Consider the following 16,838-nt stretch of genomic DNA (forward strand, 5'->3'; position numbering starts at 1 on the left):
GGTTATGAGTAATAATTTTGTTTTCAATATTACCGTTAAAACGACAAATATAGAGGTTTTAAAAAGAGAAAGGCTAGCTTTACACTGAGAAATACAAAGAGCTTGACAAATATAGAGGTTTTAGAAAGAGAAAGGCTAGCTTTACACGGAGAAATACAAAGAGCTTTACACTGAGAAATACAAAGATAAATCTTACGTTTAATCTTTATAATTGTCTCTCTCTCTCTCTCGTTTCCTTCTTCTTTTAAGGGTATAATTTATCTTTATATGACCCTCTTTGTATTTTTCTTTCTAAAGCTAGTATTTCTCCTTTGGAAATATCCCTTTTAAAAAACAATAATGTTTTACGAAAAAACTTATCAAAATTTTTATACAAAATGATATAATAAAAAATAAATAAAAGAATAAATACAAAAAATCAAACTTATCATATTTACACTTTCATTTATTTAACAATATTATGATAAAGACATCTAATACTTTTCAATAACCATGGATTCATCTCATATAAGATGATCTGGCAATGGTAAATAATATAAACCCATATTACATTATTCATTATAAAATCTACTTAAAAATAAAAATAAAAATTAATATTCTTCACCGTATTACAACTCATATATTAATTTAAAAATATATATACGAATCCATTAAACCATAAAATAATAGGAAAAGTGCTTAAAATAAATAATCATATTCACCATAAAATATATATATGGTGAAGACAATTAATAGTTGTAGTCAAATGAAGAACACAAAATATAAATACAACAGAGGAATAATTTGCTTATACCAAGGAGCCGACTCGTTCATATGCTTCCATAACTTTTGGATCTTCCTCATCCTCATAGCCAATTTGTAATATTCTTGGTCCATTTACAGACCGAAAGGCTCTGCGGCTCGCCTTCTGAAAAAAAAAAAAAAAAGACATGAGACTTGTCATCAAGAAAAGATTTCTCCAAGAAGGTCAATACAACAGAAAGCAGACTGGAAAGAACAACATAATTCTATTCAGGAAAAAATTATACTTCTCCCTGGACTCAACACGAGAGAGTCCTCTTGGGAACACAGCTTCAGTGGCCCACATAAGTAAGCACTAAGCACTACATCCAAAGTAATTATCCACTTTCAAATTTATTTGTTCGATTTGATGATATCGACACCCTAAGTCACCATGGAGAAAGAAAAATGAGGTAAATCACACCTCCTGATATTAAAAATTAACTAAACTAAAAAACATAACCTAAGCCCAGAAAATCTTGACGGTATAACCAATAACATAGCATGTTTCATCATCCTACATCTAAATAAAAGACTAAAAGATTTAAACAACCAATTATCTGTCATATGATTGATTATCCTTGATCACAATGAAGAAGGAAATAAATAAAAAATAAAATAAGAGGTGGACCACACCTCTTGATATCAAATAATAACTAAACAGCTACTAAACAAAAGCTAACCCCAGAAATTTTGAAGGTAAAACAAATGACATAGCATGTTTGGTCCATATATTTCTTTTCCTACTTTTAGCTATATGATCTAATGAACGGACAAAAAAGTTTTCTAAAAAAGAAGGCAAAAGAAGATGAAAATAAATAAAAAAAGAAGTCACTGAACAACCTGCAATGTGAGAAGGTAAATAGATTCCAGTGCTTGACCACGAATTTCAGGATCATCAACTGGTTCTCGCTCAATCCTTAGGGCACTTCCAAGTTCAAGTGGCATTTTTTATATGTATTCTTTGCTATATATCTGGCCAGAAGCAGCCAGATCTCATAAGTTATTGTGTTACATAGAAACAAGAAACAAGGTTGTAAAACATCCAAAATTGCAGAATATTGGCAGAAACAATAAACAACCTTCAAACTAAGAACACAGGAACACAATGATACAATTTTCAGATCAAATCAAAGAATGAAAGTATCTTCTAAGATCACTAATGCAGCTGTAGACTAGCAGCTACATTCTCTGTAAAGTGATAATTGGAATAATACCACCAGATAGCATAATATGTAAGCAGAACATAACCTAACAGCCAGTGAGGTTATGTGAAGCAAATATTTGCCACCAAAAAAATTGAAGAAAGGGCTTTATAATTTTAACTGCAAGATCAAGAAAATACTAAAGACATTACTTTGTTGCCAGCAACTGGAAGTAGTAGAGCTGGCCAAAGAAATTCAGAAATCAGAAGCAGAGTCTGCAACTGATGCTCAGCTTCAAAACAGCAATTCCAAATTGTTCCAGAAACCTGCAAGCAAAAGATCATCACCAAAAAGTCAAGCCAGATCAGCAACAGGCTAATCACAATTAATTTGGTTGAATCTATCTTGAGCTTTACTACTCAAGCTTAACTAATGTAAGCCTTAAACTAGATGATTTGTTGAGCCAGGAATCTTCACAAGACATCAAGTAATCAGCCAATCCAGCAATCACCAAAAGTTTACATATCTCTTTTCCTCGTGCACTATGCTTTTTAACTTCTGTTACTATAGTCCTTTCTTTCATTAAATTTCTCATCATGAAACACTCTCACAACTGAATGCCAACATCAAGTTAAGTATGGCTAATGCATTGAAAAGCTTCTCAGAGCCATTCTTATAGAAAATGCTACAGAGGGCAGAAAGTCAGACATTGTCCTAGTAAGGGCCAATAGTTATCAAATTTCACAGCAGCCAAAGAGATTATAAACCCCTACATCACTATGGATGATCTAAAGAACAATGGCTTTGTTCAACAAATTTTATATATTGGCTAAGCATCATAACAAGACACAGCCTAAATCACAGAACCTAGAGTTAAAAGAGGAACAAGTAGAGACCTACAATTTGTGAACTTCACTTGCTAGGTCTATTTTCTTCCATTATTAAGTTGCTCATCCAATTAAAAAACATATACATAAGTGAAAATTTTACTAATTAAGAGTCCTCTGGAAGAAATTTAATACTTTGCAATAATCTTTCATTCATACCCCTATCTTCTGCAATGGACTAGTTGAATCGAACTGTCTAATAATCTGCTTCAGCAGTCCTCGATTTTGGTCCAATAAAATCTTCCTCCCTGCTTCTTTCTTTGAAATATTTACCAGTATGGAACCAACATGTTCAAATGGATCATCTGGTTCATAAGAGGAACATAAAATGTTAGACCAAATTGTTAGAAGTAAAAGATTAATAGAGTTGTAAGTGCAGAGTAAAAACACACACACACACAAAAAAAAATGGCCTCAAAGGACTAAGAATTTAGAAATTCTTAAAAGAATGAACTCATGCTTTTGTAAATTTCGAGAAATAACCTCAAAACGAGGTGGCTATTGATACAACACGTGAAGTGCTGGTATATAATAAGAGGCGTGGGAAGAAGCACTAGGAGATCAACCGTGATAAAGGAAGCAACTAAAGTGTGAAGAGAAGAAAAAGGTGGAGTGGACACGTGGCGAAAGATGAGTGGTGGAGGGTTGAATTCTGTTAAGGAAGGAAACGAATAAAAGGGAGCAACAGAGGATGAAAAGGGAATCAAGAAAGAATTTAGTGAAGGGGAGGTAGTTGGCCCTCAAAGTCCAACATATTAGTTTCCATTGTTTTGTTAATTGAATTCTTGTTGATCTGATGTTGAGATATAGTCCATAGTTGAGTGTAATTCTGAACTTCTCAATGTAATATATACTTTGTGATTCTGGATGTTTACATGATGTTTACATTGAACTGTTGAATACATCTGGTGTTAGTATTTTGTGTGTGATTGAGTAAGAAATCTGGGTAGGTTCGCAACAAATTGGTATCAGAGCAGGCGTGTGGGTAATGATTGCAACGAGAATGGAATCTAGATTAGAAAATATGGAAAGAGAAGTGACGAAATTGCGGGTTGATATGGGAACGATTCGTGAATGCATGGTCAAGATACAAAGCTAGATGAGAAGAAAAGATGAAGAAGAAGCTGGACGAGGTGAACAAACATCATCCAAGAACGTGAGAAATCAGGATGGGGAAAACCAAAATAGAGCCAGTGGATCAGGAAGTTCGGGACAAAACCAGAGTGAGGTAGGAGGACGTAAAGTAGAGTTACCCATTTTTGTAGGAGAGGATCTGTACGGGTGGATTTTTAGAATTGAGAGGTACTTCAGTTTGAATGGAATTCTTGATGAGGGGAAACTCACAGCTGCAGCAGTGTGTATGGAAGGGGAAGCCATTAACTAGTATCAATGGATGGAGGTCAGAGCACCTGTTAATTCGTGGCCATCGTTCAAACTCGCCTTAATTTAGAGATTCAGTGGATCTCAAGAGAGTAATCCTTACGAGACTCTCATGGCCATGAAACAAACCAACACAGTTGCAGAGTATAGACACAGGTTTGAAGTTGTGGCTGCGTTGTTGGTGGAGGAGAAGGAAGAAATATTGAACGCTGCGTTTTTTAATGGACTTAAGGCAGAGATTCGGGCCGAATTAAGGCTGATCCAACCCAACTCACTTCTTCAGACCATAGAGAGAGCCCATAGAGTGGAGGAACGTAACTGGGCTTTAGAGGAGGCAAAGAATGGTCCAGCAAGAGCTAACAGGTGGAATGGGCCTGGTTATAACGTTGGGTTAGGTAACCTTGGATCTAGAAGCTTTAACCCAATTGCAACCCGACCCGCAAATTCACTCGAATTCCCAAATTCGACTGAATCCCTAAAATCAAATTCACATTCAAATTCGGGGCGACAAAATGCAGAAGGAGCTGCCGTGGGTTCATCGATGAGTTCTTCTCCCCGCGAATACACATTGACCACCTTTCGATCATTCGACAAAGCTCCTCCATCGCGGCGAGATTTCCCTTTTCGAAAAATGACGGAGGCTGAGATCCAGTGAAAAAGAGAAAAAGGGTTGTGTTTCAAGTGTGATGGAAAGTATTTCTTTGGCCATAAGTGTGGTGAAAAGCAGTTTCAAGTCATCCTCGTTGATGAAGAAGAGGAAGATCTGGATCCAGGTGAAATGGAAGTTAGTGAAGCAGCGACGGAAGAACAAACCCAAGGTAATGCTGAACTTTCTCTTAGCTCTGTGGTTGGGATAAATGGTCCAAAAACGATGAAGTTGAAGGGAAGTATTAAAGGTCAAGAGGTTATCATTTTGATTAATAGTAGGGCTTCCCACAATTTCATTAGCAGAGAGATTGTAGAGAAGTTGGGTATTGTTGTAGAACGAACACAAGCGTTTGGGGTGTGAGTTGGAGATGGGTATAAGGTACGAAGTGAGGGAGAGTGTAAGGCAGTGTGTTTGTAAGTCCAGAGGGTGCAAATAATTCAAGATTTCTTCCCTTTTGACATGAGTAGTGCAGATGTAGTCCTAGGTATGGCTTGGTTGGAAACATTAGGGGAGACTACGATGGATTGGAGGAAGCAGGTAATGAAATTTAAGTTGGGTGAGGAAACGGTGACACTTATAGGGGACCCAGCACTTAGTAAAACAATGGTCTCCTTGAAAGCCATGATCAAAACATTGAAGTGAAGGAACTGGATACATGGTTGAATTTGGGCAGTTGCAAAAACAGTCAGATGAGGAAGCCAATGTCAGTAGTAGGTTGTTTCCAGTGTTAAAAAAATTCCAGTCTGTATTTGAGCCACTGCCGGGATTGCCCCCTCGTAAACCCTAGGATCATGCAATTCGATTAACCCCAGATGCCCAACCCCCAAACCTTAGGCCTTATAGATATCCGTATTACCAGAAAAACGAGATTGAGAAGATCATTGGGGAGATGTTAGCTTCAGGGATTATTAAGCCTAGTATCAGCCCTTTTTCCAGTCTGGTTCTGTTGGTTAAGAAGAAGGATGATGGGTGGAGGTTTTGTGTAGATTATAGCGCACTCAACAAACTGACAGTTCCCGACAGGTTTTCCATTCCAGCCATTGATGAGTTATTTGACGAACTTGGGGGAGCCGAGGTATTCTCCAAGCTAGATTTGAAGTCAGGCTACCACCAAATCAGAGTACGATCTGAGGATATCCACAAGACGGCTTTCCGAACTCATGAAGGACATTACAAATTCCTAGTTATGCCATTCGGATTGACCAACGCCCCATCCACATTCCAAGCTTTGATGAACGAGGTATTTAGGCCTTACCTTCGGAAGTTTATCCTGGTTTTTTTTTATGATATTTTTGTGTACAACAAATCAATGGACGACCACATGCAACACCTCAATCTCACATTTCAGAAACTGCTGGAACATCAATTAGTGGCCAACCCAAAAAAAAGTTTCTTCGGGCAACCCCAATTAGAATATTTGGGCCATTTAATTTCAGCAAACGGGTTGGTTGTGGATCCCTCTAAAATTGAGAGTATTGTCGAATAGCCCTGCCCGAGAGATGTTAAAACACTCAGAGGGTTCCTAGGACTGACCGGGTACTGCAAAAGATTCGTTGAAGGGTATGGTAAGATCGCACTCCCCCTGACTAATATGTTGAAAAAAGATCCATTCATGTGGGGTGAGAAACCTCAGGATGCATTTGAGGCCTTGAAATCTGCCCTGACCAGTGTACATGTGTTAATGATGCCCAATTTCTCTAAACAGTTTGTCATTGAAACTGATGCGTCGGGGTGTGGTTTGGCAGCTGTCTTAATGCAGGAAGGGAGGCCTCTTGCTTTTCTCAGTAAAGGACTGTCAGCAAATTCAAAACTCAAGTCGGTTTATGAAAGAGAATTGATGGCCATTGTGATGGTAGTATAGAAATGGAGACATTATTTGCTAGGTCGACGCTTTATCATCATAACTGACCAGAAAAACCTCCATTTTCTTACTGAATAGAGGTTGCTGAATGAAGACCAGCAGAAATGGGTGTTAAAATTGGTTAGGTTACAATTTGAAATACAGTATCGACCAGGGCCAGAGAACAAGGCTGCTGATGCATTATCCCGAAAGCCTGAGAATGTTGAGAATAACGCCATTTCAATGGGCTTTTTCGGCGGGTTAGATGAACTGGAAGATGCCATCCAAGAGGATGACAAGTTGCGGCAGCTCACCCAGCAGCTCATGGTTGACCCTCATTGCCACCCTCCTTTCAAATTAATGGGCAGACACCTCATGTATCAAAACAGGTTAGTCGTACCGAAACAAGGCCCTCATATTCAAAAACTCTTGCATGAATTTCACTCATCCTCGATTGGAGGTCACTCTGGATTTTTCAAAACTTACAAGCGCTTGATGAATGTGTTTTATTGGGATGGAATGAAGAGGGACATCCAAACTTATGTGAACTCCTGTAGTGTGTGTCAACAAAATAAATATGAAGCATTGAGGCCAGCCAGATTATTGCAGCCTCTTCCTATTCCAGTTCAGGTTTGGGAAGACATTTCCATGGATTTTATAGTGAGACTTCCAAAAGTGCACAATGTGGATACTATCTTGGTGGTAGTCAACAGACTCACTAAATATAGCCATTTTCTCACACTCAAGCACCCTTATACAGCAAAGGAGGTGGCAGCAGCATTCATTAAAGATGTAGTAAAGCTCTACGGGTTTCCATGGACGATTGTGTCGGATCGCAATCGAGTGTTCATGAGCCATTTTTGGGGAGAATTGTTCAAGCAGGCTGGAACTAAGCTTCATATGAGCTCGGCTTATCATCCGCAGACGGATGGACAAACAAAGGTTGTTAACAGGTGTTTGGAAACTTACCTACGCTGTTTTGTGGGAAATCAGCCTCGGCAGTGGCCTCACTGGATTCCGTGGGCTGAATTCTAGTTCAACACCACATACAGCAGCTCCACGGGTATGAGTCCTTTCAAAGCTTTATACGGAAGAGACCCTCCAGCCTTGCTGAAATACACAGACCACAGTTCTCCGGTGGATGAAGTCAATCAGCAAATTCAGACCCGCAACGGTATTTTACTTGAACTTAAGAAGAATTTGCACAAAGATTAAAACCGCATGAAAAGTTCTGCCAATGAAAAGAGAAGGGATGTCCAGTTTGAAGTGGGAGAATCTACGTACCTTAAGCTACAGCCCTATCGTCTGAAATCCCTAGCTTCCCGCTGCAATGAAAAGCTTAGTCCCAGGTTTTATGGCCCTTTCTGAGTCCTTGAGAAAATTGGATCAGCAGCTTACAGGTTAGAACTACCAGATACTGCCCGTATCCATAATGTGTTTCATGTGTCCCAACTCAAGAAAACCAATTTTCCATCACCACACATTCAGCCTCTTCCAGATTCATTGAATGAGGACCTGGTCTTAGTAGTCGAACCAGAGGAGGTGCTTAACCTCCGCAGGTTACTCAATGGTCAAAGGGAAGTTCTAGTTAAGTGGAAGGGGTTACCCCATCATGAGAATACTTGGGAAGAGTATGACGCCCTGAATTTGCAATTCCCTTCATTCCACCTTGAGGACAAGGTGGCTCTTCTTTAGGAGGGTATTGATACAACACGTAAAGTGCTGGTATATAATAAGAGGTGTGGGAAGAAGCACCAGGAGATCAACCGTGATAAAGGAAGCAACTAAAGTGTGAAGAGTGTGAAGAGAAGAAAAAGGTGGAGTGGACAGGTGGCGAAAGATGAGTGGTGGAGGGTTGAATTCTGTTAAGGAAGGAAATGAATAAAAAGGAACAGCAGAGGATGAAAAGGGAATCGAGAAAGAATTTAGTGAAGGGGAGGTAGCTGGCCCTCGAAGTCCAGTGTATTAGTTTCCATTGTTTTGTTAATTGAATTCTTGTTGATCTGATGTTAAGATATAGTCCATAGTTGAGTGTAATTCTGAACTTCTCAATGCAATATATACTTTGTGATTCTGGATGTTTACATGATGTTTACATTGAACTATTGAATACATCTAGTGTTAGTATTTTGTGTGTGATTGAGTAAGAAATCTGGGTAGGTTCGCAACAGCTATCAACCGCCAGCTATTGGGACTTTTACCTGATGAAGCCTATAATTTTATCAAAAATCTCACAAAAAAATTCTGAACAGTCCACAAAATTAGAAGGCTAAGACCACCATTCAAATCCAGTCCCATAACCACCTAAATATCTCTAATTTAACAACCATGTAAAGAATAAACAAATAAGGTGTCATTCAACAACTGGGATACATTTAGGACTCAATCGAGTTATAAGAAACACTAAATTTTTTATGAAAATAACCTTATCTATTTTGAGGCTACAAAACAGGATAAAATTCAGTATAACAGGAAAGAAGAAAAACCTACCACCACTTTCACTGGAGGACCTACAGAAAGATCGTACAAGCTTCAAAAGATACAATCCTTGAATCTGCTCATTGTCAGTCAGTCTAATAACCAGGCAAATTCGCACTGTCAATAATTAATGTTAGGCATAAAATACATAATCATTATTCACTATCCTTAGGCATATATGAGATTGTGATTACTTAAAAGATAATGCTCTTTTAAATTGGAAAAAATACAAAAGCATCAGTGATAAACTGACACTTGAATAAAATGAAGGAAAGTACCTGAAGCAACGAAGAGATGCCATCATCCAACTGTGTGAGATTCACTAAAAGCATAACCAGCAATTGTGTAATACTTGAGTCTGGCTTATATAACAAATCCATAACCGTTTTAGTCATACCCATTTGAAACATCTTCGCAGCTAATTGAGAATTCTGGGATAGATTTACAAGTGCTTCAGCTGCAGGTTCTGAAACCTCCTGAAACATTAACAAATAATTAATCCAAAATCCTACCCAAGGTAGAATGATAACACAACACAATGCTATGCATCATATTCATGAAACCAAACTCCCAAAACTAAGTTGATCTATGTCAGCCATAATTCTGTTCCTTATTCAAGCAGTTCTTTATATGCCAAAACTGCCACAGACCTAAAATTTTCTATATCCAGTAAATGTTATGCCAGCAATACCTGTTTTCCTTTTGCTCTTATTTTGTTTGGCAAGCTGCTGTAAGTTTTTCATTAGATCTTTAATATTTTTCCCATGAAATTCACCATTTACCCAAGTTCAACAACAAACATTCTAAATTGATAAAAACGGAGGAGTCTTACTATATGAAAAAAATCTCAATTAAAAAGTTACATATTTGGATAGTCATGATAAATTTGGATACTCCATTTCCTGCTTCTAACCTTTTGTCACCAAAAGACTCAAATAGAATCCACCAGAATTTCAAATTCTAGTACTGTAAATACAAATAACACTATCAATTTCTTCAAATGAGCTAAGTATTCCACCAAAATCAACAGAATTTCAAATAAATATAAATGAAACAATGATTTCAAAAGTTTAGAGCTTGTTGATGAGAATGAGATTTAGAAGCATCATCCTGTAAAACAAATTTAAAGTAACATTAATTATCACAAAGAGAATACCTTATTTTCACTCAACAGCCGAGACAGTGGTGGCAACGCTATCTTGGCAAAATTGGAAAGGGACTGCAGGCCATCGTCAGACCCGGTTAATCCCCGAACAATATCAACAGCTGCCTTCTTCAACAAATTTATTTGCATAAAACAACGCATTCATTACAAAATTTACAAACAAAAAGCAAGAAACAAATATTGATATCGAATAATCAGTAAGCTAATTTCCTAAAAGATCAATAAGATAAGTTCTTTCTCTTTCTACTACTGACTCAACCCAGCCGTATGAATCTCAATATAAAAGAGAATCCAACTCATGAATTTAACCAATTAGCAACCACAAAAGCAAACATAAGGCAGAATTAATTCAATTAAAAAGAGAGAATTAACAAATTAATATAAGAATCACCAAAAATTTTAAAAAGTGAATCAAAGAACCTTATTTATATAGGGAGCATTTTACACATGAATTCCATTAATTAGATACCAGAACGCAAATTCTACCCTAGCCAATGCAAAAAAAAATTCAAGAAAAAACCTCATAAGAAACTAGAGCTACATCAGTTTATATAATTTTTTTTTTCACAACTACCTTACTGCAGCTTCTCAGAAACCAAACAGAGTGTTAGAGGAGTGAAAGAAACTTACTGGAGGAGATGGAGAAGATAGAAAATCCAGCAACTCTTCCAACTCGGTGGCCATTGCTGCTCCTTCGCCGCTCTGTGCAAATTTTACATGCATTTATAGATCGTCAAAACGACTGCGTGTTGGTTGCCACGTCCAATCAGCTAAACGCAGCGTTTCAATTATTATGTCCTTACACAATTTCGATAAATGAAGTAATGAAAGAGGTGAACTAAATCCAAATTTAAAAGTAAAATATTCCCTCATACTTAAGAAAAAAAAAAAAAAAAAACTAAAATATTCAATTATTCACTTATAAATTTTCTTTAATATTACTCATTTTATATACATGCCAAAAAAACTCATACAAAATTATGCATAATACAATTATACTATATAATGTTTTAAAACTCGGCCTGATTCGACCGGTTGAACCGGTTTGACCGGGACCCGGCCACTAAGCCGGGTCGGATGGACATAAAACCTAGAAATTAAATTCACCCGGTATGACCTACGATTGGACCGGGGTTATTGTAGCAACCTGCCAGTCCAACCGGTTTTAGGAAGAAACCAGGTCAACTCTAAGCACCTTCTAAAATGCGAATTTTTTAACAGTTTTCCCCAAGTTTTTCATTCTGTCAAGTCCTAACCCATATTTGCACTCTTGCATTTGTCTATTTCTTCATTTCTTTGACGATTTGTTCGTTTCATCTATTAAATTTTTCATTTCCACTTCAGCGACAACTTTGTTTCATCTTCATTTCATCTCATCTTTGACATCATTTCTAGTCATCGTCGGAGGTACCAACTATCATTTCATCTTTTTTCGATTGATTAATTATGAGGAGAAGCATGGATGAGTCCAGAAGGAGGGTAATTGAAGTAACTTCCAGGAGTGATTCTCTCTCTAATAGAAGAATGATTGTTCAAGTCAAACAAACAACACACATCAAAATAAAAAACACAAGAACAAGAAAAATAGCAAATAGCCGATAAGAAAACATGAAAAAGAAGAAGAAAAAGACAGACTTGGGCAATGAAAAGAGAGAGGAGGACGGGGAGGTAGATGCAAACTGGAGGGAGGTGGAAGTGGTGTTACTGTGAGAGAGTCTTATCGTCTCTCTGGTCTCTCTCTCTTTGTTTCTTTTTTATTTGGGGTGTTGTGGACTATGGAGTCTTGTCGTCTCTTTGGTCTCTCTCTCTCTTTGTTTCTTTTTTATTTGGGGTGTAGTGGAAGTGTGTTGTGAAAGCCTTCTTTTTACTTTTTTTTTTTTATTTGTGATTTTTCTGGAATTTTCTTTTGGATGACATCATGCTGACATCACCAATTGAACCGGTCGACCCGGGACCCAGCCACTTTACCGGGTTTCACCCTGGGTCGGTTTTTAAAACATTGATACTATATAATGATAATTTAGTAAATGATATATCAATACCACACGGAACAACACATCCTTTAAGGTAAAAAATTTCGAACATTTTTAGAAAAGAGTAACATTACACTAAACTTTAATTAATTAACATTAAGTATTCGAAAATTTGTTCACACAAGTCATTAGTAAGAAATGCCTCCAAGGACTTAATCTTGTGGTTTAAACACATGTGTCTTTCAAGTCAGTAATAATCTAGAAAATCAACTATCACTTTGGCACAATAGACTAGGACATCTGCATGCTGAATCCTTACATAAGATCCTATCTTCTATGCATAAAAATCTTGCTGGTCATATGTCACAGTTACCTTTTTGTGATGTTTGTAAATTAGGTAAACTTCATAGGAATAACTTCCCAATTTCTCACTCTAAAGCCACTCATCCTCTTGAAATTGTTCATAGTGATGTTTGGGGTCCATCTCCAGTCATTTCCTTAGAAGGATATAGATATTATGTCCATTTTATAGATGATTATAGTCATTTCACTTGGTTATTTCCCTTAAGAACAAAAGCTGAAGTTTATTTTGTGTTTGTCAAATTTCATCACTTGGTCGAAAGGCAATTTAATTGCAAGCTCAAATGCTTGCAATCAGACCAAGGTGGGGAATATAAGGGTCTCATTTCTTATCTAACCACTGCCGGGATTCAATTTCAGCATTCGTGTGCATATGTTCATCAACAAAATGGGCAAAGTGAGAGAAAACATAGACACATTGCTGAAACTGGTCTTACCCTATTAGCTCATGCATCCATGCCCTTGCATTATTGGTGGCTTGCATTTGATACAACAGTGTTCCTTATAAACAGAATGCCTACTTTTGTATTGAACTCTCTTTCACCATATGAAGTCTTGTTTGCATCAAAACCACTATATTCTTCTCTTAAAACCTTTGGATGTGCTTGCTTTCTTTATCTTAGAGATTTTAATAAACATATACTTAGTTTTCATTCTTCCAAATGTGTGTTTGTTGGTTATAGTCTTATTCACAAAGGATATAAGTGTGTCAATGAGATAATAAGGAAGGTAATGGCAATATTATTTTATTTAAAGAAGACACATTAGAAGATAGAGATGGTTTATAGGGATTGGAGTCAGTGGCCTCTAACTTACAATTGCTATTAGAAGACGGTATTGCAGTCATAATACAACTGTTATTAATAGAACTAGCCTTATTTTCTTCATGTAAAGTAGATCCTAAGGATGTTTTTGCAACAGCAGTAACATAAGTTTGAGGAACAGAAACAGACTGACTACTAGACATAACAGCAGATGATATCAGGGAAGGAGAAGTGTGTGATGATAGGTTAGAAGTTATTTGCAACTGATACAGCCCAACCTTAAGTCCTCCCTGCAACAGAACTGTTCTGGAAGCTTTGTTCTTTACAGTGCAATAATCACAATCAAACTCAACAACAACATTATTATCTTTGGTAAGTTTTGAGATACTAAGAAAATTCTTTGTAATCCTAGGCACACAAAGCACATTCTTTAAGTAAACACATTTAGATTTCAATGAACTAGGAAGCAAAGCAAAACCAACATGAGAAATGTTTAGAGACTCACCGTTGCCTACTTGTAGTTGATCATTACCATCATAGTTGCGGCTGGCTGTTAACTGATTTGGATATGATGCAACATGATCAGTTGCACCAGAATCCATATACCAGGTTGGATCAGGAGGTGAGTTGGAAGTGATGATGGTAGGATGAAATGAGTTCATGTTAGGGAAGGGTGTAGCTGAGTGAGCAGCAAAAAAGGCTTGGTTTGGGGGTTGCATTTGTGGATTGGGAGCCCTGAAGCTTGGCTATTGAGTTGAGTAAGAAGCTTGCTTTTGTTGATCAGACTGATATTGTTGAGACTGGTGATTGTGGCTTCCATTTTGTTGTAGATGATGGCCATAAAAGTTATTGCTAGGATCAAACATGTTGCCAGATGAATTAGTACTGAAGCTACCAGGACCAGCACCAAAACCATTAAATTGCTGTGGTGGATTGAAGTGAGCTGAGGCACCACTAGTATAAATGGTATTAAACTGTGGTGAAGAACCATTATAGTTGGAGTTGTAATGATGATAGCATTGAATGGCTGTGTGTCCCATTTTGCTGTAAACTTGACAAATTGGTTTGCCTCTCCCATTGTTTCTGCCCCTACCTCTACCATTTCCAACATAGCCAAAGGGTCTATAGGCAGGTAAATTGGAAAGCTGACTTATAACCTCAGATAAGAGGTGAGAAGAGTTCTGATTCATTGACAAACCTCCAACAGTTAATTGATAATTCTGTGAAGGTACAGATAGAGCATTCTGCAATGAAACCATATGATTGATTGATCCAAAATGTCCAGTTCCAGGACTTCTAGAAGAATCTTCAATAGAGTTTAAAGGTACTGATGCTGAGTTGGGACAAGGAAGCTGAGACTTAGTTAAGTTGGGACTAAGTGATGCCACGTTGACTGAGTAATTTGGAAATCAGGAGAATTAAATTTCTCAAGTCTCAATTCATATTTTTGCAGCAGGAATTGAGCCTCTTGTAAAGTAATTGAATCAAACTTGGACTCAATCCTAGAAGTCAGATTGACAACAACTACATCAAACTCTGGACCTAATCCATCTAAAACATACTGTAACACTGCTTCATCTGAAACAATCTAACCACTAGACGATAAACTCTCAGCAATCCCTTTCATTTTCTTCACATACTCACTAACACTCAAATTGCCTTTTTGTGTAGTTTGGAGTAGGTTTTTCAAATTCAGAGCTCTGGCTTTAGAATCAGCCAAGAACTCGTTTTCAAGTGTAAACCAGATATCAGTTGCAAACTTGCATTTTGACACTTGACTGAACATGCATTCAGAAATTGATGCTAGGAGCCATGTTACAAGAAACTTATCTGTCTTTTTCCAGATTATGTATTCCGGATTAATCTTTTCTTTTCTTTTCCTAGGGTTTCCTTAATCTCACTTGAGCTCAACTCTTTCAATTCATCATCATAGACAATAAGAGGTTCAGGACATGTAATCAAACTTGTTAGATGTTCTTCAAGATTGTAAGCACCTACTGTAGAGAGAACTTGAGACCTCCAGAACTGATAATTGTCTCGATAATTGTCTCTAGTCAGTTTTGGAGTGATGACTTAAAGACTGGAACTGAAAATCGAAGAATGAACACTGGTTGAGCCGTTAAGCATCTTCTCTGTACTTTTGTTTGACAGATTGTTACCAGGAACTCTAGCCATTGACGTTAGTCTTTTGGCTCTGATAACATGAAAACCTCAAAGAAGAATAGAGAATAGAAGAGAGAAAAGGATTTCTATTGATATTTCGTTGAAGAAAAACAATTACAATTAGCTCATGTTTTATACTCTCATAAGCTGAAGCAAAGATGAGTGAATTGATAACTAATAGCAGCGTTACAAACAATGTAAACCTCAAGAGCAAAACGAAACCGTATACAAGAAAGGCAAGGGACAAATTGCAAGGAGATCCTTAACTCTTCATTTTATGACAAACAGATCTAAATGTGCTCTTGTGTATGAATATATGCCAAATGGATCTCTTGATAAGCATATATTTTCCAAGACAGGCAAATATCTATCATTTAGTTGGGACAAACTATTTGAAATTGCTCTTGCAACTGCTCGTGGGATTGAGTATCTCCATGGAGGATGTGATGTGTATATTCTTCATTTCGACATTAAGCCACACAATATCTTGCTAGACCAAAATTTAATCCCAAAATTCTCTGACTTTGGACTTGCAAAATTTTATCCAAAGGAAAATGATTTTGTGTCTATTAGTGCTACAAGGGGAACAATAGGATACATAGCTCCTGAATTGATTTCAAGGAATTTTGGAACAGTTTCTTGGAAGTCAGATATATATAGCTTTGGAATGTTGCTGTTGGAAATGGTTGGAGGAAGAAAAAATTCTGATATGAAGGCAGCTCGTTCAAGCAAAGCATACTTCCTCTCATGGGTATATGACCAAATCAATATTAGTGGAGATTTAGAGCTCCTAGATTTGACTGAAAATGAAATCATGATTGCAAGAAAACTTTGTTTAATTGGGTTATGGTGCATACAAGTGAAGCCTTCAAATAGTCCCTCAATTACAAAGGTTATTGAAATGTTAGAAGGGAGAACCGATGACTTGTAAATGCCTCCTAAGCCTTTCTTTTCTTCTTCTGAGCATGTCTGTATAAGAGAGATTCAATCAAACTCTTCAACTGAGTTGCTATTATTTGAATCAATGGAAGGATGCTCATACAACAATAGTGGTGTGTAATTAGTTCTTGCAATGAAATGTGTAAAAGTAAAATAAAAGCTACATTTGTTTGTAATATGGTCATGTTCGTAATTACTTTTCTTGTATTAGTTTCCATGTGCCAAATTTGGTTGTACTATGAAATGATCAAAATGTTTTGGCTGACTACCATAGTCTTTGATAACGAATAATTTAGTAGAAATTATATTATACAC

At 37.1% G+C, this 16,838-nt stretch overlaps 1 protein-coding gene and 1 pseudogene across 1 annotated transcript; one reads left to right on the forward strand and one right to left on the reverse strand.

The window, feature by feature from the left end:
* Nucleotides 1–787: 787 nt before the first annotated feature.
* On the reverse strand, nucleotides 788–11,008 carry LOC116119715 (annotated as a pseudogene).
* A 4,892-nt stretch (nucleotides 11,009–15,900) lies between these two features.
* On the forward strand, nucleotides 15,901–16,515 carry LOC116119716 (rust resistance kinase Lr10-like). Its single transcript, XM_031405662.1, has one exon. The coding sequence runs from the start codon at nucleotides 15,901–15,903 to the stop codon at nucleotides 16,513–16,515; it is 615 nt and encodes a 204-aa protein (XP_031261522.1).
* Nucleotides 16,516–16,838: the final 323 nt, after the last annotated feature.

The sequence above is a fragment of the Pistacia vera genome, unplaced genomic scaffold (genome assembly GCF_008641045.1).
Source record: "Pistacia vera cultivar Batoury unplaced genomic scaffold, PisVer_v2 Contig900, whole genome shotgun sequence".
NCBI classification, from domain to species: domain Eukaryota; kingdom Viridiplantae; phylum Streptophyta; class Magnoliopsida; order Sapindales; family Anacardiaceae; genus Pistacia; species Pistacia vera.